At 40.8% G+C, this 22,316-nt stretch overlaps 1 protein-coding gene across 4 annotated transcripts in view; it reads left to right on the top strand.

The window, feature by feature from the left end:
- CCDC170 (coiled-coil domain containing 170) overlaps nucleotides 1–22,316 on the top strand; it is a 92,251-nt gene that overhangs the window by 33,136 nt on the left and 36,799 nt on the right. For all 4 annotated transcript variants that reach the window (XM_047769925.1, XM_047769923.1, XM_047769922.1 and 1 more), the window contains exons 3-5: nucleotides 1,473–1,729; nucleotides 7,088–7,232; nucleotides 10,065–10,250. In XM_047769925.1, coding sequence (XP_047625881.1) covers nucleotides 1,473–1,729; nucleotides 7,088–7,232; nucleotides 10,065–10,250 — 588 coding nt within the window. The remainder of the gene's footprint in view (nucleotides 1–1,472; nucleotides 1,730–7,087; nucleotides 7,233–10,064; nucleotides 10,251–22,316) is intronic.

Here is a 22,316-nt window from a genome sequence, read left to right as displayed (position 1 = left end):
CAACCCCAAACTCCCCATCCATCCCACTTCCTCCCTCGTCCTGGGCAACCACAAGTCTGCTCTCTATGTTTGTGTGTCTGTCTCTGTTTTGTTGCTATCTTAATAAGGTACACACATCAGAATTTTGATGCAACAGAATTCATAGAAGTCAAAGTGTTTCCTTTGTATAAATTCTATAATAGTTTTCCTTTTCTCCTATGTTTTCCCCAGAAATTCAAACATTACTTTATCACCCACACTAAGGGTCTAGGAGGCAGGGGGGAGAAATACAGTGATATATCGAATAGTCTATATTTACCTGGGAAACAGTCATGGCTATGAAATTATGGACAGCATACCTTATCAGTTCCTTGTTTCATTGCCAGCAGCAATAGCAGTGATGCAGATTTAGAAAATGAGTTCCTATTGCAAATAATTTATTTCTTTTTGCAAAATACACCACACATGTCTCTTGAGTGAGATTGAATCACCACAAGACATAGCTCAACTGTTTTTTGAAAAAGACAGAATATGAAGTCCACTATTTAGGCATAATTCCCTATCTGGTAATACAGAAACAAATATGAAAAAAAGAGGAGTTCCCGTCGTGGCCCAGTGGAAACAAATCTGCCTAGCATCCATGAGGACACAGGTTCAACCCCTGTCCTCTCTCAGTGGGTTAAGGATCCGGTGTTTCCGTGAGCTGTGGTGTAGGTTGCAGATGCAGCTCTGATTTCACATGGCTATGGCTGTGGCTGTGGCATGGGCTGGCAGCTGCAGCTCCAATTTGACCCTTAGCCTGGGAACCTCCATATGCTGCAGGTGCAGCCCTAAAAAGACAAAAAAAGAAAGAAAAAAAGTAAAGTTAGATTAAATGATGAATAAAATATTGAAATTAAAATTTTTAATTTTTTGTCTTTTTTTAATCTTTAGGCCCACACCCGCGGCATATGGAAGTTCCCAGGCTAAGGGTCTAATCGAAGCTGTAGCCGCCAGCCTACACCACAGCCACAGCAACGCCAGATCCTTAACCCACTGAGTGGGGCCAGGGATCAAACCTGCAACCTCATGGTTCCTAGTCGGATTCGTTTCTGCTGCACCACGATGGGAACTCCCAAGATTGAAATTTTAAAACTATGGTTTTGGTTTTTGTTTTGTTTTGTTTTGTCTTTTTGCTATTTCTTTGGGCTGCTCCCGTGGTATATGGAGGTTCCCAGGCTAGGGGTCGAATCGGAGCCGCAGCCACTGGCCTACGCCAGAGCCACAGCAACGCGGGATCCGAGCCGCGTCTGCAACCTACACCACAGCTCACGGCAACGCCGGATTGTTAACCCACTGGGCAAGGGCAGGGACCGAACCCGCAACCTCATGGTTCCTAGACGGATTCGTTAACCACTGCGCCATGATGGGAACTCCGGGTTTTTTTTTTTTTTTTTTTTAAAGAAAGTTCAAACTCGCACTGATGAAACTTTTTTTCCTCTTTTCCGTATTAGCTTCGAGACCTGCAATCCAAGATGCGTTCTAAAGAAGTTTCCTGTCAAGAGTTGAAAGCTGAAATGGAGAACTACAAAGAAAGCAATGCCAGAAAAGCATCTCTTCTCACCTCTCTGAGAGACAGAGTTCAGGAGCTAGAAGAGGAATCAGTGGTACTCTCCACTTCTAAAATTAGAATGGAAATCGCAGCTCACTCTGCAGTCAAGGAGAACCAGGAGTTAAAGAAGAACTTTGTAGAACTGGACGAGAAATTACAGTAAGGACTTTTTTTTTTTTTTTTTGGTCTTTTTGCCATTTCTAGGGCCGCACCCGCGGCATATGGAGGTTCCCAGGCTAGGGGTTGAATCGGAGTTGTAGCCACCGGCCTACGCCACAGCCATAGCAACTCGGGATCCGAGCCGAGTCTGTGACCTACACCATAGCTCACTGCAACACCGGATCCTTAACCCACTGAGCAAGGCCCAGGGATCGAACCCGCAACCTCATGGTTCCTAGTCGGATTGGTTAACCACTGAGCCACGACGGGAACTCCAGGACATTTCAGTGTATTTCTCAGGGGAGTCAGTGTTAAATCGCTAACTTCTGGTAGCAGGATATGCCTTTGAAGGGACTGGCGTTTTGCATTTCTGGGCCCTGAAACCCAATTTGAAACAAAAAAAATCATTGCCCTCACATGTCTTCAGAATCTTGAAAAATTTTCCCCAAATTTTCAAGCTCATTTCCTTTTTTTTTTTTGCTTTTTTAGGGCTACATTCGTGGCATATGGAGGCTCCTGGTGAGGGGTCCAGTTGGAGCTACAGTGGCTGGCCTACACCACAGCCACAGCAACATGGGATCCAAGCCGTGTCTGTGACCTACACCACAGCTCATGGCAATGCCAGATCCCTGACCTACTGAGTGAGGCCAGGGATTGAACCTGCATCCTCATGGATACTAGTCGGGTTTGTTTCCACTGCGCCACGAAGGGAACTCCCTCAAGCTCATTTCTAAATGTCACCAATAAGAGTATTGTACATCAACTATAATAGAAAAAATAAAAATCTTAAAAAAAATAAATGTCACTGAAAATCGTAACAAATGTAGGATTGTCCTAAGCAGGTTTATTCCCTATTAATAAGGGTTGAAAATTCATATATAATAATATAATATAATATAATATAATATAGATTTCCTCTAAGTAGAGGCGGTAGAAGAGTGCACAGAGAGAGCTGTTTATTCACAAGCTAGTTCTAAAAATACCCTGGAAGCCCAGACCGCCCCAGACCACCCTAAACACTCCTCATTAGGTTTTATTGTCAGTTTATGCAGAGACCCCATGAAATCTAGGTTTCTACACTTAGTTCTGGCAAAAGGTGATTACTGGGAGAAAATCGGGGGCTGGCTGTTCTTAAAATATACTTTAAAGATTCCATCGATAATACCTTAAATGACTTTATTAATAGACGGTTTGATACTTACTTTACTTATTTCACCTTAAAAAAACCAAAACAAATCCCCAACGCTTCCAGCTCCTGTCCTCTTTCTCCCCTTCCTTTCACAGCAAAACTCCTTCAACACGGTTGCATATGCTCGCCGGCTCCAGTTCCTTTCCTCCCTCGGATCTCCTCCACTGAAGCCATCCGTTAAGATGACCAGTGACTGCACATTGCATTTAACTCATCTGTCTTATCTTACTTGACCTCTAGCACATCAGTCGCCGTAGGTCTTTCTCCCTGAACCACTTTCTCCTTTTATCTCCCAGGACGCCGCGCTTTTGACCTTACCTTTCCCAGCTGAAATGTCATCGTCTCTGGTTTTATCCCCCTCATCTCCTTGGCTTCCCAGTGTTGGAGTGCCCAGAGCTCCGTCCTTGACTCTCTCCTTGGTTCTATCTAAATTCGCTCTCTTGGAGTTCCCTTCGTGGCTCAGTGGTAATGAACTTGACTAGCATCCATGAGGATGCAGGTTCGATCCCTGGCCTCACTCAGTGGGTTAAGGATCAGGCGTTGCCATGAGCTGTGGTGTAGGTCACAGATGGGGCTTGGATCTGGTGTTGCTACAGCTGTGGTGTAGGCTGGCGGCTGCCGCTCTGATGTGACCCCTAGCCTAGGAACTTCTATATGCTGTGGGTGTGGCCCTAAAAAGCAAAAACAAACAAACAAATAAAAAGAAATTCACTCTCTTGATGCTGTCAGTCACTCTCATGCCTTAAAGTATGTGATATTAATGCTCGTGACTCCCACATTTCTAGGTCTGGCCTGGATCCCTTCCCAGAACTCAAGACCCACGTACCTTACGGCTTACTGGGAATCTCCAGGTGGATGGCCAACAGGCATCTCAAACTTAGCATGTCCAAAGTAGCTCCTGGGGTTTCCACAAAAGCCTCCTGAGCTTTTCTTCACCTCATTTAATGAACATCCCATGCTTCTGGCTGATCATCGCAAAAATCTTGGGTCTTCCTTGGTTCTCTTTCTCTGAGCCTTCAGTAAATCCCATCATCTGTCTCTACTGTCACAATAAATCTAAATTTTGACGACTTCCCTTTGCCACCCTCATTGCCACTAAACTGGTCTTGGCAGCCATCTTCTCTCACCTGGATTCTTGCAATAGCCTCATAAGTGGTTTTCCTGCTCTGTCTGTGCCCCCTGTAGCCAGAGGGATTCCATTAAAACAAAGTATGTAGATCACATGAGTCCTCTGCTCAGAGTCTTCCAGTAACTTCTCTTCTTACTCAGGGTAAAGACAGAGTGTTTTCTATGACTGGAAAGGCTCATTCTGACCTGGATTTGCCTCCTTTCTCTTCATTATTCTTCTTGTTCCAGCCCTGTGGCTTCTTTGCTCAAATGAACATACCAGGTATGATCCTACCTCAGGACTTTTGCACCTGCAGTGCCTTTGTCTGAAAAACCTCTTCCAAGATATCACTCTTCTCTTCTTCCTTCAGGTCCTCTCTCAGAAGTCACCTTCTCAGGGAGGGCTTCCGTGCATGACTCCATCTAAACTTTTACCTTTTCCCCCAAATATTTCTTTTCTTGTCTTTTTAAGGCCACACCTATCATATGGAAGTTCCCAGGCTAGGGGTTGAATCAGAGCTGCAGCCCACACTACAGCCACAGCAACTCCAGATGTGAGCTGTGTCTGCAACCTACCCCACAGCTCATGGCAACACTGGGAGGGACCAGGGATCGAACCCTTGCCCTCATGGATACTAGTTGGGTTCATTATCGACTAGCAACCCACCACAACAGAAACTCCCCCCCTCCCAAATATTTCTTACTCTCTTTTCTGTTTAACTTTTTCTCTCCAGCCATTTTTTAATATACTATATACATTGTACATACATTCATGGTTTGATTATTGTCCATCTTCTCAATTAGACTGTAGTCCCATGAAGGCAAGCGTGTTTATCTGTTTACTACTATATTTTTAACACTTTTAATAGAGCCTGATGCATAGTAAGTGCCCAGTAAATATTTATTAAGCAAATGAGTAATAGAAATGACATATACTCATTGTAAAAAAACTTTAAACAATATAGTAAAGTGCCAAGAAGAAATTAAAATTACGCAATGCCTTGTGAGGCCAGAAAAGCTGTAGTCAACAGTTTATTCAACAGCTTTTCAGACAGTTGTACATAAATGACATCATATAACAAACGATTTTCCCTGAAGGATTTGTTGTAGATAATTTTAAAAAGTTCTTTGGAGTTCCCATTGTGGCTCAGCTGGGAACTAACCTGACACAGTGTCCATGAAGATGTGGCTTCAGTTCCTAGTCTCACTCAGTGGGTTAAAGATCCAGTGTTGCTGAAAGCTGCAGTGTAGTCTGCAGATGCAGCTTGGATCCTGCATTGCTGTGGCTATGGTGTAGGCTGGTAGCTGCAGCTCCTATTTGACCTCTAGTCTGGGAAAATCCATATGCTGCAGGTGTGGCTCTAAAAAAAAAAAAAAGAAAAAAAAAAGAAAAGAAAAGAAAGAAAGAAAATGAAAAAAGAAGAAAAAAGTTTTTCATTATGTTATTTTGAATGGCCAGTGTTATTCCTTTGCCTGAAATATCACAGTTTACTTTCCAGTTCCTTAAGCTATTTCCTTTACATACTTTTGTTTGTTCCACTCACAAATTATTATAAATAATTATAAACCAAGATGCAGTGAATATCCATATGCATTCATATGCTCACCTTTATGTGACTGTGTCCTTGCGATAGATGCCTGGAACCTTGTTGGGTCAAAGTGAAATGCAAATAGAAGTGGAGACAATTTAGAAACTCCTGGAATAGAGAAGTAAGGTGGAAATTTGGGGGTAAATGTATAGAATCTTGTATGTAAATTGATCAGGGCCATAGCATTAACTATGCCTTTCATGAGTCAAAAAGATTGAATAAATTTTACCTTTCATATGCTGAAAATAAGAACTTAGATATTGATGTCGATCTTTTATAGTTGTATTTTCTTAAATAGAAATATGATATGCTTTTGAGTATATGCAATTACAGGCTTTGTTAATCTTTGAATAGCATGAAAGAATTTGCAGTAAACACTTAACATGGTAAAAAAGGGAAAGCGATAATCATGTTTATTATCCAGGGTACTAAAAACATGATTGAAATGATTCTAATTTGCCTTTAAAATGGTCTATTTCTTGATGATCTCTTAGTCTCTAGCATGAGAAATAGACCATGATATTTCGGCAAACCTATCTGAGATTTGAAATAAAATAAATATTTATAGCAGAGCATAAACTGACTGATTTTCTTCCATTGGCCCACTCCAATACTCTTTAAAAATTGTGGGGAGTTCCCGTCATGGTGCAGTGGAAGCGAATCCGACTAGAAACCATGAGGTTTTGGATTTGATCTTTGGCCTCCCTCCGTGGGTTAAGGATCCGGTGTTGCCGTGAGCTGTGGTGTAAGTCGCAGACTCGACTCGGATCTGGTATTGCTGTGGCTGTGGTGTAGTCTGGCAGCTGTAGCTCTGATTCAACCCCTAGCCTGGGAACCTCCATGTGCGGCGGGTGCGGCCCTCAAAAGACAAAAAAATAAATAAAAATAAAAATAAAAAAATAAAAATTGTGGATGTGTGAAAACTAATAGTGATCTTTGCTTTTGATTGAACACCTCTTTTGCAGAAGTGGGAACATTCCTTGCTTCTGCTGTATTTTTTATTATAGTTGTGCTTGGCCATGAACCAGGGGATGCCTTTAGTAGCCCTTATAGATCATTGCATAGTGTTTGACAATAAAACCACGCGTGGTCTCGGGACCCAACTTATCATCACTCTCTTCCTTCCCCACAAAGCTCCAGTAGAGCCCCATGGCTGTGTGGATCCAGATGTGATCCAGATGCTGCCACTCTGCAGATCCGTAAAGGTTGGAGACAGGAGGCGGGTGATCTGTCTCCTTTGCTGAGATGTCGTGAAGATCTCCTTATATTTCTGCAAAGTGTAGGAGCCCCAGAGGTGCTTCCACTTTTCTCCCTCCTTGACTGGATCTGCCAGATAGTGTGCTCTGTGTCCAGACACTGTTGAGTTGAAAGTGATGTTTGTTTATCTCTCAACAGAGAGCTCGAGGTCTGAACTTTGATGAGTGTTACCTTCTTTGATGTTAAAACGTGACGTGTTTGTTATTTATTGGATAGAAAATGTTTAAAGGACAACGAGGAGAATAAGAAGCAAGTCTTGCAGAGTTGCAGGAAACATGAGAAATTTCTGGCGGCGCTCCGTGGCTCCTTAGATCCAGAGAAGAAGAATGAAAAGGCATCAGATGAAGATTTAATTCTAAAGGTGTTTGTATGAAGATTAAAAAGACTCTAAATTTAGTGGTCATTCTGACATGTGCCCTAAAGGAAGAGCTGGTTGAGTCTGGGGGTGCAGAACAGGACAGGTGTCCTAGCACAGCGCTAATTGACTGTGTGCCCTGGGAAAAACTATATCCCCTCTCTGAGCCTCAATTCCAAGATCCTTTCTAGCATTACTTGGGATTAATTATTCTTCAGAAGGGGATGATTGTTTTGTCTAAAACATATTTAGGTTGTCAAATACAATTAATTTTTCATTTTAATGACATGTTTTAGGAGTTTTTTGTTTTAGTTGGACAGAAACACACACGTACACACACACTCAGCCAAAACCAAAAACAGCTGTGTGTCATTTTTGGGATACTGACTGAGTATTAGGTCATGATTTGTTTTCAATTTTCAATTTAAATTTTTAGCACACTAAAGCCAAGAAAAAAAAAATCCTGGTTTAATGGTAGGTTGCCCTTGAAATGTAAATTAATTGTATCAACTGAATAATTCACTTGGCTTATAGCGATTCATTATAGGGAGCCTCAAGGTTTTGGAATGGACGCCATAGCTTTGCTTATTTTTCAGTCTTCTTAGACCAGCTTCCTGATAGATTTCCATGGTCATTCTGACTTGTGCCCTAAAGGAGGAGCTGGGTGAGTCTGGGGGTGGTTGATTTACAATGTTGTATTATGTTCAGGTGTATAGCAAAGTGATTCAGTTATACATGTATATGTGTCTCTTCTTTTTTCAGGTTCTTTTCTCTTACAGGTTATTACAAAATATTAAGTATAGGTCCCTGTGTTACGTGGTGCTATTTTATATATAGTAGTGTGTATGTGTCAGTTCCCAAATTATCCCTCCCTCCTTTTCCCCTTTGGTAACTATAAGACTGTTCTCTGTGTCTGTGGGTCTATTTTTGTTTTATAAATAAGTTCATTTGTATCATTTTTTTTAGATTTCCCATATAAGTGATATATGATATTTATCTTTCTCTGTCTTGACTTGCTTCACTTAGTATGATAATCTCTAGGTCCAGCCATGATGCTACAAATGGCATTATTGCATTCTTTTTATGGCTGAGTAGTATTCCACTGTATATGTATACCACATCTTCTTTTTCCATTCATCTGTTGATGGACATTTAGGTTGCTTCCATGTCTTGACAACTGTAAATAGTTCTGTAGTGAACACTGGGGATGTAGCCATTCTTAAAGGCCTCCCCTCCATGTCATATTAGTAAGCTTCCCACGTGTATTCTGTGCAAGCTGCAAGTTGATTCCATTTTACTTCAGACAGTTCCTCCTCATGCATGGGTTTTGGCTGCGCATGCTTAGGGTCTGCCTGAATCCCTCAAGGTGCTGGATGCATCTCCTCCTGCTCCCTGTTGCTAGCATGTGGCCAGGAGCCTGGCTGTGAAAGTCCACTTGGCATTGGCATTGTAGTACAGGGGGATTATCTTTTTTTTTCTTTTTTCTTCTTTTTAGGGCTGCACCTGTGGCATAGGGAGGTTCCCAGCTTAGGGGCTGAATCGAAGCTGTAGCTGCCAGCCACAGCCACAGCAGCTCGGGATCAGATCCGTGTCTGTGACCTACACCAAGGCTCACTGCAACACTGGCTCCCTGACCCACTGAATGAGGCCAGGGATCGAACCCACACCCTCATGGTTACTAGTTGGATTCGTTTCTGCTGCACCAAAACGGGAACTCCTGAGGGAGTCATCTTTAAACCAAGTGGTGGGGTAAAGAAAAGGAAATAAGAAGGTCCTTCTTCCACACACCCTTTCCCACATCAGATTCAACCTCCAGGTGCTACTCTGCTTATTGATACTGTGTTAATCATGCCTTTTTATTTTTTTATACTTCTAATTCCTTGGCCTTGCTGACCCAGGAGAGACTAGGTCCCAGGATTAGCCAATTCAGGAAGTGAGTCTCCTGGGCGCGTAGCTTTCACATGCAAACCAACCAGTTCAGAGCCACCTCCCAACCACTTCTATCTGGCTCTTATACTCTGGGCCAGTATCCAAAGAACCACTCCAGAACCAGGTGCCAGACAATTAGAGACAGCTCCTACATGGCAGAACCCACTGGAATTATTCAAACCCAGTCAGGGAGCATGCTGTCATTGGGAGTTATAAGTCTTCCTTAAGGCATCCTTGTGGCCTTACAGAGTGAGCTTTCTGCATGGCTGATTCCCTGGGTCCACGGGGCCTGGCTGACTTTATTTTCCTTCCTTATAAATCTTACAAATCTTATTAATGCTCCCAGTCAACTGCATAACATGAGCAGGGAAAAAGCCCCGTAGTCCCAATGATAACCATTGTTTGAGCATGTTTTTCAGGGTTTGGCTGTGCTTATATGCATTAGAAGGATTTTCTTTTTTCCAAGAGAGTTCTGCCTTGTTCTCTGTTTCCCCGCTGGGCCAGGTAATGCCTTGCAAGCATGTGGTGCCAGTGGACGTGGGCAGAATAGAACTCCCTTGCTTCCCTGCCTGCTGTAACTCTGCAGAAATGTCACTATCCCTTGGGGACTGAGCATCCAGGGGCTTGCTGAGGCCTGTTCCCATCTGGAAGCTTTGGGCAGAACGCTCATCATTGTTGCCTTGTAGCTACCTTTTGATTAATTTTGATGTGACCACCCAGTCTGCACAGAACAGCAGAGTTCAGAGGCTGCCTTGGAAGATGTTACCTTCTGAGTGGACGGGAGGGAAAGCGCTTGTGCCGTTTTCATGTGATGATGCCATCAGTGGGGGACCCAGAGCAGGGTTGCTTAGAGAGCGCGGTAGGAGATTATTCATTTTTACAGGACAGCTGTAATTGCTTTCTCTTCAGGTCGAAGAGCTGTGCAAGGAGAATGCATTGGTGAAAGGCCAAATTGTTGCTCTTGAAGAGACCATAAGTGTCCATGAGATGGAGGCAGAAGCTAGCAGAGAAACAATCGTGAGGCTGGCTTCGGAAGTAAACAGAGAGCAGAAAAAAGCTGCCTCCTGCACTGAGGAGAAAGACAAGCTGAACCAGGTACCGTATGTGGAGTGTGTGTGCATGTGCATCTGTGATCATGTTTATGAAGCAGAAACAGGAAACCAGATGCGAAGGAGCACCTGGTGTCACCGACCTCAATTTCCAGCAGGAGCTGGGGGCAGCTGGGGACTCACTGACCTGATCAGGACATTGGATGCCATTTTTTTTTCTTAATTAGAAAACAAAAACAAAAACAAAACCACTTAAAAAGTTTGTAGCCAATGAATCCTATTTGGTTAAACTCTAAGGATTTAAACAAATGTTTTAATTTGTTTATTTTTAAGCAAATAGGTAATGTATCTACAAGCTACAAGATTCTAAATGGACACAAGGGAATGTGATAAAAAGTCTCCCTCCATCCCTTCCCCTGGCCAACCAGATGCTCTCAGAGGCAACCTCTCTTAACAATTTCTTTCATACCTTCCTAGAAGTATTCTATATACGTAAATGCATATAGTTATTCTTTTCATTTATTTTTAACACAAATGGCAACATACTCTGCACACTTCATGCTTCTCTTTTTATTTACCTAAAAAATGGTAAGATACTACACACTATTATGAACAAGCTGCTATGAATAATCTTCTATCATTTCTCAAATGTGAGACTGTGTCAGCAAGGCAAAATCCTAGAAGCAGACTTGCTGGGTCAAAGAATATGGGAGTTGTAATTCTGAGAGATATTACCAAAGGGAAGTGACTCACTTCTCAACTGTTATTTGTGCCAGGACTTGCTTGATCTTTTCCAGTTAGCAAGAACCTATTTGAGCATGGGAATTAATACTGTATATATATATTTTTTTAATATATTTTTAACTCTATAAATCCTTTAATTATCTTTTTAAAGTTTTGTATCAAAGAAACTAATTATGGGATTAATCATAACGATCAATTTCCAAAAGCAAAAGTGAGCTAGTGCAACCAGTTAGTAAAATATGTAGGAGAAAATTAAAGAGGAAAGGAGATGGGAGTTTAAAATTAGAGAATGACTTGAGTTCCCGTCATGGTGCAATGGTTAATGAATCCGACTAGGAACCATGAGGTTGCGGGTTCGATCCCTGGGCCTTGCTTAGTGGGTTAAGGATCCGGCATTGCCGTGAGCTGTGGTGTAGGTCGCAGATGCGGCTTGGATCACGCGTTGCTGTGGCTCTGGCGTGGGTCTGTGGCTGCAGCTCCGATTCGACCCCTAGCCTGGGAACCTCCATGTGCCTCTGGAAGCGGCCCTAAAAAAAGGAAAAAGACAAAATAAATAAATAATAAAATAAAATAAAATTAGAGAATGACATGTTGAAAAAGAGGGGCTCCATGAGGGCGGAAGTTTCCGTGGTGTCCCACAGGCTGTGAGGGGTATTCTGGAATTGGTGGAATGCAGTAGGAGGAGCTGTCTTTGTGGGAGCTGGTTCTAGACTTTCCATGTCTACAGCGACATCACTGCTGAGCTGAGGGGAGATGGGAGGTTGGTATGTGGACGTGATCCACACGAATGATAACAATCCCCCCCCCATTCCCTGTATGAAACACCCATTCTTAGCATTGGATTTTTTCTATCACATTAGCTTTGTGAGAAGAGCAAAGATTTTAATCACAGTTATCAAATCACTGCAATCATTTCAACACTTTTGACTTAGTCTGCTTTGGCTGTCAGCACAAAATGCCACAGACTGGGTGGCTTTAACAAGAGACATTTATTTCTCACAGTTCTGGAGGCTGGGAAGTCCAAGATCGAAATTCCTGGTGAGGGCTCCCTTACTGACTTGCAGACGACTGCCTTCTTACCATGTCTTTGCATGGCAGAGGGAGTTGAACGAGGCCTCTGGTGTCTTTTATAAGGGCACCAATCCCAACAGTAGGGCCCCACCCTCATGACCTCCTCTAAACCTAATTACCTTTCAAAAGCCCCATCTCCAAACCCCATCACATCGGATGTTAGGGCTTCAACACATGAATTTGTTCAACAATTCAGCTCATAGCAAGCCTCAACTATTTTTCTCCAACTTTTTCTTATAAAAATTTCAAAATATACAGAAAGGGTAAAGGAATACAAGGAACATTCATTTATTACCCACCCAGATGCAACAGTTGTTAGCATGTAGCTACATTTGCTTTATTACTTTACATACGCATGCATAAACATTTGCAGAATCAGTTGAAAATAGGTTGTAGATGTCATATGGACTGTTTCTGACTTCTGCAGTATGTGCATCCTAAAAATAAGATTATTATTATTATTATTATTATTATTATTATTATTATTACTCTAAGAATAAGGACATTATCCTACAAACCGTAATACCGTTATCACATCTAAAAATCAACCGTAATGCCACAATATCACCCATGGAGGTTTTCAAGCCCACAAGGTTTTTGTACTCCTTGAGAGGTAGAGTTTAACCCCCCTCCCCTTGTGTGCTGGACAAAGTGACTCACTTCCAGTGAGTAGAACCTATCGGAAGTGATAGGATGTCACTTTTGAGATTGGGTTATGAATACACTGTGGTTTTTGTCTTAGATACATTTTCTTGAAGTTTTTTGAGGGAAGCCAGCTGTCATGTGGTGGGGCACTCAAGTAGCCAGTTGTGTGGTCCAGGTACCTAGGAACTGAAGCCTGTCTGCTACCACGTGAGTGAGCTTGGAAGTGAAACTTCCTTCAGTTGAATCTTGAGATGATTCACCTGAAGTCAATCTACAGCTTGACTCTAAACTTAGAAGAGACCTTGAGTCAGGAACACCCAGCTAAGTCAGGCCCAGATTTCTGGCCCATTGAGCTGTGAGATAATAGATATTTGTCATTTTAAGCCACTAAGCTTGGGATAATTTGTTACACGGCAATAGATAAAAATCAGCTAATATTCACATTCAAATTTCATCATTTTCTACAAGAATGCCTTTAATAGCTGCTTTTTTCCCCAAATTGGGATCCAGTGTAGGTTCATTCATTGCATTTGTTGGTTATTTTTAGCTTTTTTTTTTTTCTTAATATTATTGACTTCTTGGAGAGTGCAAGCATTGGTCTGATTGTTTCTTTAAGATGTTATTTAACTTGTTTCTCTGTACTCTATACACTTAAAGTTGGATCTAGAGCCTGTACTGGATTCAGGTTAAGCCTTTTAGGCAAGGTTATTTCAAAGCTAAAGTCGTGTACTTCATATTGCCTTGTCTTAGAGGCGAGTAATGTTAGATTGTTCCATTGTTGCTGAAACTAAGTTTGGTTGCTCATCCCTTTACTGTAAAGGTACATTTTTTTGTTCCTTCTGCGGTTATGTGAGGTTTCTCTAGGGTGATCATTGGCAGGTTATTTCTGTTCCCCATTGAGTTTCCATCCACGGATTCTTCCCTGGATTAATTTACAATGGGTGTGGTAAAGTGGTAATATTTTAATTTTATCTACTTAATAGTTGGCATTCTTCTGTAAAGAAAAGCTTTTTGTTCCTTTTCTTTTCAATTCTATGGACGCGTGGATTTTTACTTACTTACTGTGTTACAGTCAGTTACTCTCCTTTTGGTGCTCTGAACCCTCCACGTTTGGTCTGCAGAAGCCTGTACACCACAGTCCCTGTGACGTCATCATCCAGCTCCTTCAGTCTTTCGTGCTTCCTTGCTCTTTGACGGAACATGATACCTTCGGCTTACTTAAAATTTTCATACCACAGAACTGAAATCAGCCTGTTCTCCGTGGAGCTCTGGTTCCTTGAATGGTGTTTTAGAAAACAAGAGTCAGGCTTTAGATGTGCTCATTGCTATGGGGGGGGGGTCATTGTGTTCAGTGGACAGAGCTGGAAATACCTCTTTTAGGAATAAATTAATATGGAACATTAATACTGATATATATATATTTTATATATATATATATATATTTTGGTCTTTTTGCTATTTCTTTGGGCCGCTTCCGCGCATATGGAGGTTCCCAGGCTAGGGGTTGAATCGGAGCTGTAGTCACCGGCCTACGCCACAGCCACAGCAACGCGGGATCCGAGCCGCGTCTGCAACCTACACCACAGCTCACGGCAACGCCGGATCGTTAACCCACTGAGCAAGGGCAGGGACCAAACCCGCAACCTCATGGTTCCTAGTCGGATTCGTTAACCACTGCGCCACGACGGGAACTCCCTAATACTGATATTTAAGAGTGATATTCTAGAGTTTTCTTAATATCTTTATTTTACATTAGTATTTTTTTTAGATTCTACCAGTAATATTTACTCATTTGTTTTGTCTCGCAATAATGGATACAATATACATTATTTCAAAATTGCTCTTTTAATATAAGTAGCCCTTCTTAGTGAAGTTTGTTTCAGACTTTTGACATTAGTACTATCAGCAATCATTGGATAGTAGTCCCCATTGATCAAGTACTTACCACTAGCACAGTCATTTTGCTAAGTGCTCAGAGAGGTTATGCACTTTGCTCAAGTTTACGCAGATACTAAGTGGCAAAGCAATTTGAATCCTGGTCATTACACGATTGTGCTTTTATCAGTAATCCCTTTTACAGGTATATTCACATCTACTTCCCACATGTAAATCTGGGAGCCAAAAATTATTTGTCAAGGGAACAATGAGCATAAGTAGCTATGTGAATTTCCTCAGTGAATGAATGACTTTAATTTGATCATAAATTGTAGTTATTAAATGATCAAGCCTTAAAATTATGAAGAATTTAATGTTTGTAAAAATGTTTCTGGAGATGAGTAGTAGGACATGAAAATGTATTGTGAGAGCACATTAAAAACACAGAACTTATTCCTCTTCTTATGTAAGTGTCTTTACTTATGACCAATGAGGCAATGTTGTTCAGACTTGTGAAACACATTTGCTTTGGGCTCAAGTTCCTGCCAAAGTAATAAAAATTATAAAAAAATATGGGCAATAAAAAACTTGAGGTCCTTAAGAAAGTGCTCATTCATGGGATCATGAGTCCAAAGATTTACTGCTGAAAAACACTGTCCAGTGGCTTTACTGACATGTTAATGGTCTCAGGAAGTGTCTTCATAATGCTTTCTAAAGCTCTGTTTTTGAGGTAGGAAACTTAGTAAAATCCAGAATGACTACAGAGTAGAAGTATCTGCAGGGCTAGGGTGCTGTTTCTACTAAACTTAGCTTTTCTTATTTTCTTAATGATTTTATTTCAGTTACTTTATGAAAATTTCCCCAGTAAAAATACAGGTGATTTATTATACCCTTGCAAAGTATATTATTTGAAACTCTTTAATAGTTAATATTGCAGTATGGTTTAAAAACCATCAAAGATTAGCACCTTTCCTCTGGGTTGTCTTGAAATAACCTTCCATTGAGCATAGTCATCACTGCATCGGCATCAGCCATGCAGATATTTCCTATAAACCTTGCAGTTTCAATCAGTGAATCAGAAATTAAACTGACATGATGGATTTCAAACGGCTTCTTTTCCTTCACACTGCTCACATTTCCTTTAATTCTAGTGGCCAGAATTAAAGCGAGGAAAGAGTATTGGTTTTGGAGTCAGCAGGCCTGGTTTGGAAGGATGTCCCTTCTGCTTCCTCTGTTTGTTGTCCTGCGGCAGCATGTGTAAGAGGGAAGAGGATAAAAGACACACTGAGCAGAGTGACTGAAACCAAGGCTCTTGGGTTTTTCTCTAGGCTCCAGAGTCATTTGGCTGTATGATCTGAGGCATGTGACTTTACCTCTTTGAACTTCAGTTTCTCATCTATAAAATGGGAGAATTATTTAAGGTTCTGTTTCTTACAGTTATTGTCAGGCGTGAATGATATAATATACACAAGGTACTCAAGACAAGTCCAGTACATAATTCATTCTTAGTGTTTGGTTTTCCTTCTTTTTTGGCCATACCCAGGGTAGACGTTTCTGGGCTAGGGAATGAACCCAGGCCACAAGAGCAACCTGAGCCATAGCAGTGACAACGACCTGATCCTTAACCACTGAGCTACCAGGGAACTCCTGATGCTCAGTGTTTTAATTTCCCTTTCCTGTTATTTACTTTTATCGAGGGATTAAAGAAACATATGGTTATTTTTAAGAGTACAGGCATATGGAAGGAGTTCCTGGGAGTGAGAAATTACTAGACAGGATAAATTACTAAAGAAATGAAAGATCTCATGTTGGGAATGAGATTAAGGTCTTTTAGGATCTAGATCATTTAACTCTCTACGTAAAAAAAGAACCATCTTTAAAAGGTCCTTGTCCAACTAGTGTACAGCCTTCCCTTGAACTCTTCCAGAGGCAGGGAACTCATTGCTGTGCAAGGAGATCTGCCTCCTCTGTGCAGTTCTGATTGACAGTTCTTCATTGTAGCAAGTCGGGATTAGAATCCCTCTTATTCACAGCCTCATCCTGGTTCTGTCTTTTACACTTGAGGTATTTATGCTCAAATATTAGTTATGCTTATCACATTATACCTGACATCATTAGTACTTATTTATCTTTAAGTGGGAGTTTGTATCTTTTGTCTGCCTTCATCCAGTTCTCTCTCTCCCTACCTCCCACCTGTGGTAACCACAAATCTGATCTCTTTCTCTATGAGTTTGTTTTTGACGTATATTTGTCCTATAACACTGTGTGTTCCTGTTATGCAATAGAGTGATTTGGTATTTCTGTACATTTCAAAGTGATCATCAAGATAAGTCTAGTTCCCATGTGTCACAATAGATATTACATAATTATTAACTGTATTCCCCATACTGTACATTTCATACTTGTGACTCATTTATTTTGCAACTAGAAGTTTGTACCTCTTAACTCCCCTCATCCCCCTAACTCTGGGCAACCACCTGTTTGTTCTCTGTACCTATGACTCTGTTTCTGTTTTGTTAGGTTTGTTCATTTGTTTTTTAGATTGCACATATAAGTGAAATCATGTAGTATTTGTCTTTTTCTGTCTGACTTATTTCACTTAGCATAATACCCTATGGGTTCAACCATGTTGTTGCCAATGGCAAGATTTCATTATTTTTTATGGCTGAGTAATATCTCTCCTTATCTCTCACTTCTTTATTCATTCATCTATAGATGGGCATCTAGGTTGCTTCCGTATCTTGGATGTTGTTAATAATGCTTCAGTGAACATAGGGGTGCATGTATCTTTTGTAATTAGTATTTTTCTTTTCTTTCTTTCTTTCTCTTTCTTCCTTTCTTTCTTTCTTTCTTTCTTTTTTCTTTCTTTCTTTCTTTCTTTCTTTCTTTCTTCTTTCTTCTTTCTTTCTTTCTTTCTTTCACCTTTTTTTTTTTGTCTTTTTAGGGCTGCACCCATGGCATATGGAAGTTCCCAGGCTAGGGGTCTAATTGGAGTTGTAGCCGCCAGCCTATGCTACAGCTACAGCAATGCCAGATCCTAGCCGCGTCTTCGACCTACACCACAGCTCATAGCAACGCTGGATCGTTAACTTATTGAACAAGGCCAGGGATTGAACCTGAAACCTCATGGTTCCTAGTCAGATTTGTTTCCACTGCACCATGATGGGAACTCCAGTATTTTTATTTTTTTTGGATACATAATCAGGAGTGGGAATTGCTGGATCCTATGGATGTTCAATTTTTAACCTTTTGGGGAATTTCCATACTCTTTTCCATAGTGGCTGTACTAATTTGCTTTCCACCAAATATGAACAAGTATTTCCTTTTCTCTCTTTTCTCACCAACCCTTGCTATTTGTTCTCTTATTGATAACAACCGTACTGACAGATGTGAGGTAATATCTCATTTTAGTTTTGATTTTCATTTCCCTGATGATTTAATGATGTTGAGCATCTTTTCATGTGTCTGGTGTCCATCTGTATCTCTTCTTTGAAAAAAATATCTGTTCAGGTCCTCTCCCCATTTTTCAATCAGGTTGTTCATTTTTTTTTTTTTGGATGTTGAGTTGTATAAGTTCTTTGTGTATTTCGGATATTAACCATTTATCAGATTTATTTATTTATTTTTTGTCTTTTTGCCTTTTCTAGGGCCACTCCTGCTGCATATGGAGGTTCCCAGGCTAGGGGTCTAATCGGAGCTGTAGCCCCCGGCCTATAGCAGAGCCACAGCAACGCGGAATCCGAGCCATGTCTGCGACCTATACCACAGCTCACGGCAATGCCTGATCCTTAACCCACTGAACAAGGCCAGGGACCGCACCTGCAACCTCATGGTTCCTAGTCGGATTCTTTAACCACTGAGCCACCACGGGAACTCCCTATCAGGTTTATTGTTTGCAAATATCTTCATTCAGTAGGTTGCCTTTTCATTTTGTTGATAGTTACCTTTGCTGTACAATAGCTTTTTAGTTTGATGTAGTGCCGTTTGTTTATATTTGATTTTTTTCCCTTTCCTGAAGAGACAGATCCAAGAAACTATTACTATGACTATGTCAAAAAGCATACTGCTTATGTTTTCTTCCAGGAGTTTTATGGTTTCAGGTCTCACATTTAGGTCTTAAGTCCATTTTGAATTTGTTCTCGTGCATGGTGTGAGAAAGTAGTCCTGCTTACATGAAGCTGTCTAGTTTTCCCAACACCATTTATTGAAGAGGCTATCTTTTCCCCACTGTATATTCTTATCGCCTTTGTTGTAGGTTAATTAACCATATAAATGTGGGTTTGTTTCTGGAGTCTCTATTTTATTCCTTTGATCTATATGTCTCTTTTTGTGCCAGTACCATACTGTTTTGATTGCTGTAACTTTGTAGTAATAGTTTAAAATCAGGGAGCATGATACCTCCAGCTTTGTTGTTCTTTCTCAAGATTGTTTTGGCCATCTGAGGTCTTTTGTGTTTCCATACAAATTTTGGGATTATTTGCTCTAGTTCTGTGAAAAATACCATTGGTATTTTGTTAGAGATTGCACTGAATTTGTAGATTGCCTTGAGTTGTATGGTCATTGACTTACAATGTTGCATTAGATGTACAGCAAAGTAAATCAGCTATATGTATACACATATACATTCCTTGGTCATTTGAACAATATTAATTCTTCCAATCCATGAGCATGGTATATCCTTATGTATGTTTTTGTCATCCCTTCATTTGTTTCAGCAGTGTATTATAGTTTTCTGAATATAGATCTTTTACCTCCTTATATTAATTCCTAGGTATTTTATTCTTTTTGATGTGATTGTAAATGGGATAATTTTCTTGATTTCCTGATAGCTCATTGTTGGTACACAGAAATGCAATAGATTTCTGCATATTAACTTTGTATCCTGCAACTTTACTGAATTCATTGATGAGTTCCAGTATTTTTTTTGGTGACATCTTTAGGATTCTCTTTATATGGTAAAGAAAATCTGCAAATAGTGACAGTTTTGCTTCTTCCTTTCCAATTTGGATTCTTTTTATTTCTTTATTTTGTCTGACTCCTGTGGCTAAGACTTGCAATACTATGTTTAGTAAAAGTGGCAAGAGAAGGTATCCTTTTTTTGGGGCCATGCTTATGGCATATGTAAGTTTCTGGGCCAGGGATTGAACCCACACTAGAGCAGTGGCCTGAGCTGCTGCAGTGACAGTGCCAGATCCTTAACCTGCTGTGCCACAGGAGAACTCCAAAAATGGGCACCCATATCTTTTTCCTGATCTTAGAGTAAATGCTTTTAGCTTTTCGCCATTGAGTAAGATGTTAGCTGTGGTTTTGTCATTTTTGGCCTTTATCATGTTGAGGTTTGCTCCCTCTATACACACTTTCTGGAGAGGGTTTTTTTTTTTTTTTTAATCATAAATTGTTGTTGAATTTTGTCAAAATCTTTTTCTGTGTATATGGAGATGATCATATGATTTTTATTCTTCAATCTGTTAATATTATAGTGTATCACATTGATTGATTTGTGGATATTGAACTATCCTTGCATCTCTGGGATAAATTCCACTAGATCATGGTGTATGATCCTTTTAAGGTATTGTTGAAATTGGTTTGCCAACATTTTGTTGAAGATTTTTGCATCTAAGTTCATCAGTGATATTAGCCTGTAAGTATCTCTTTTGTGGTATTTGTTTGGTTTTGGTATCAGGAAAATGCTAGCCTTGTAGAATGAGTTTGGAATTGTTCCTTCCTTTGCAAGTTTTTGAAATAATTTGAGAAGAATAGGTGTTAAGTATTCTCTAAATATTTGATAGAATTCACCTATGAAGCCATCTGATTCTGGACTTTTGTTTATTGTAATTTTTAAGTTACTGATCCAGTTTTATTACTGGTGATGAATCTGTTCATATTTTCTATTTCTTCTCAATTCAGTGTTGAAAGATTGTATGTTTCCAGGAATTTGGATAATTCCCATCATGGCACAGTGGAAATGAATCCAACTGGGAACCATGAGGTTGCAGGTTCGATCCCTGGCCTTGCTCAGTGGGTTAAGGATCTGGCATTGCCGTGAGCTGTGGTGTAGGTTGAAGACACAGCTCGGATCTTGAGTTGCTGTGGCTGTGGCTTAGGCTGGTGGCTATGGCTCTAAGTAGACCCCTAGCCTGGGAACCTCCATATGCCGAGGGTGTGGCCCTAAAAAGCCAAAAAAAAAAAAAATGGAATTTGGGCTAGCTGAGTGGCCCAAGGAGCTGGTGTTGGTTTCTTTTTTTATGTGGGCTGTGTCCTGATATTCCAGGCTCCTGGATATTGGTGCTCCTAGGTCTGATGTTTGCCTGTTGATAGGTGGGACTCTTTCCTGGGATTGGCTGGCTGAGGGACTCACGGTGTTTTAGAGCTGATGTTGGCCTGTTGGTGGCTGTGGCCAAGTAATATCAGTTGGCTGTGGGCTCTGGGGGGTCCCAGGGTTAGTACAGGTGCCCTGGCGGGTGGATCCTTGTTCTGGGCCCTCTGGTAGGTGCACCAGGGGATCATAGGGTCCTAATACAGCCAGCCTATCAGTGGGTGGCACTGTGTCCCTGCCCAGTTAGTTACTTGGCTTAAGGCATCCCAGTACAGATGCCAAGAGGCTGGTGGGCAGGCCTGAGTCCTGGTGCTAATAAGCCAGAGGAAAGATTCTAAAATGGTGAGAAAGTAAAATGAAAATACACACTAAAATAACATCTGTTCATATTATAAAAAATTAAAAATGTTCATGACTCTAAAGTAAAATTTAACACCCACTTTCCTTCCACTTCTAGCCTCACTTTACACTCTTGTTTTTACTTCTGATAATACCATTTAAACTTTAGAGCAATACATTTCTGTTTCTCCAATTCAACAAATTGAGATAGTGTTTTTGATAGCATAAATGTTCTGCTATGAAGTATGATGAATTTAATGCCTCCTGCTTTTTACTCATCTCTTTCCACTTACCAGTTTTTATTATATTATTATATTTACATTGTCAAGGTTTGTAATATTTGCATTCTGTTCTAGAACTATAATCAAGTCTTCAATGCTTTGTCTTTAGGTTCATTCATTTAGAGTAAATTAAAACAGAATTTAAAATAACATGATTATGGGTATTTTTTATTATGGGTTGGATCCTAGCATGTGATGCAGAACCCATTCCATTTTGACAGTATCCCTAGTAAAAGTTCAGCTGGGAACTGTCCATGGTCCTCCAGGAACAGAATGACCAGTTCAGGGCAGAGTGTTTTGCAGCACTGAAGTGAAGCCCGGGAACACACTGGCCTCATGGACAGCTCAATTCATGGTTAATTGTATTGAGTTTGTCGATAATGAGAATTTTGAACTTTAGCCGAATTCTTATTATTTTTCAAGGTTGATGATGCCATTGGGATAACTCAGCTTTAGGAAAGGTCTTCCTCCTTTTGAAATGTCACTTTGCAGCTTCCACTCCAGTAGATCATGGAATTCAGGGCGGAGGGTATTGGACATATTACCTTTTTAAGATATTTATACCAAAATTGGAGTTCCCATCGTGGCGCAGTGGTTAACGAATCCGACTAGGAACCATGAGGTTGTGGGTTCGATCCCTGCCCTTGCTCAGTGGGTTAAGGATCTGGCATTGCTGTGAGCTGTGGTGTAGGTTGCAGACGCGGCTTGGATCCCGTGTTGCTGTGGCTCTGGCATAGGCCAGTGGCTACGGCTCCGATTAGACCCCTAGCCTGGGAACCTCCATATGCCGCAGGAGCGGCCCAAGAAATAGCAAAAAGACAAAAAAAAAAAAAGGATATTT

Source organism: Phacochoerus africanus, chromosome 2, assembly GCF_016906955.1.
Source record: "Phacochoerus africanus isolate WHEZ1 chromosome 2, ROS_Pafr_v1, whole genome shotgun sequence".
NCBI lineage: Eukaryota > Metazoa > Chordata > Mammalia > Artiodactyla > Suidae > Phacochoerus > Phacochoerus africanus.
This window is presented reverse-complemented; position numbering and strand designations above follow the sequence as displayed.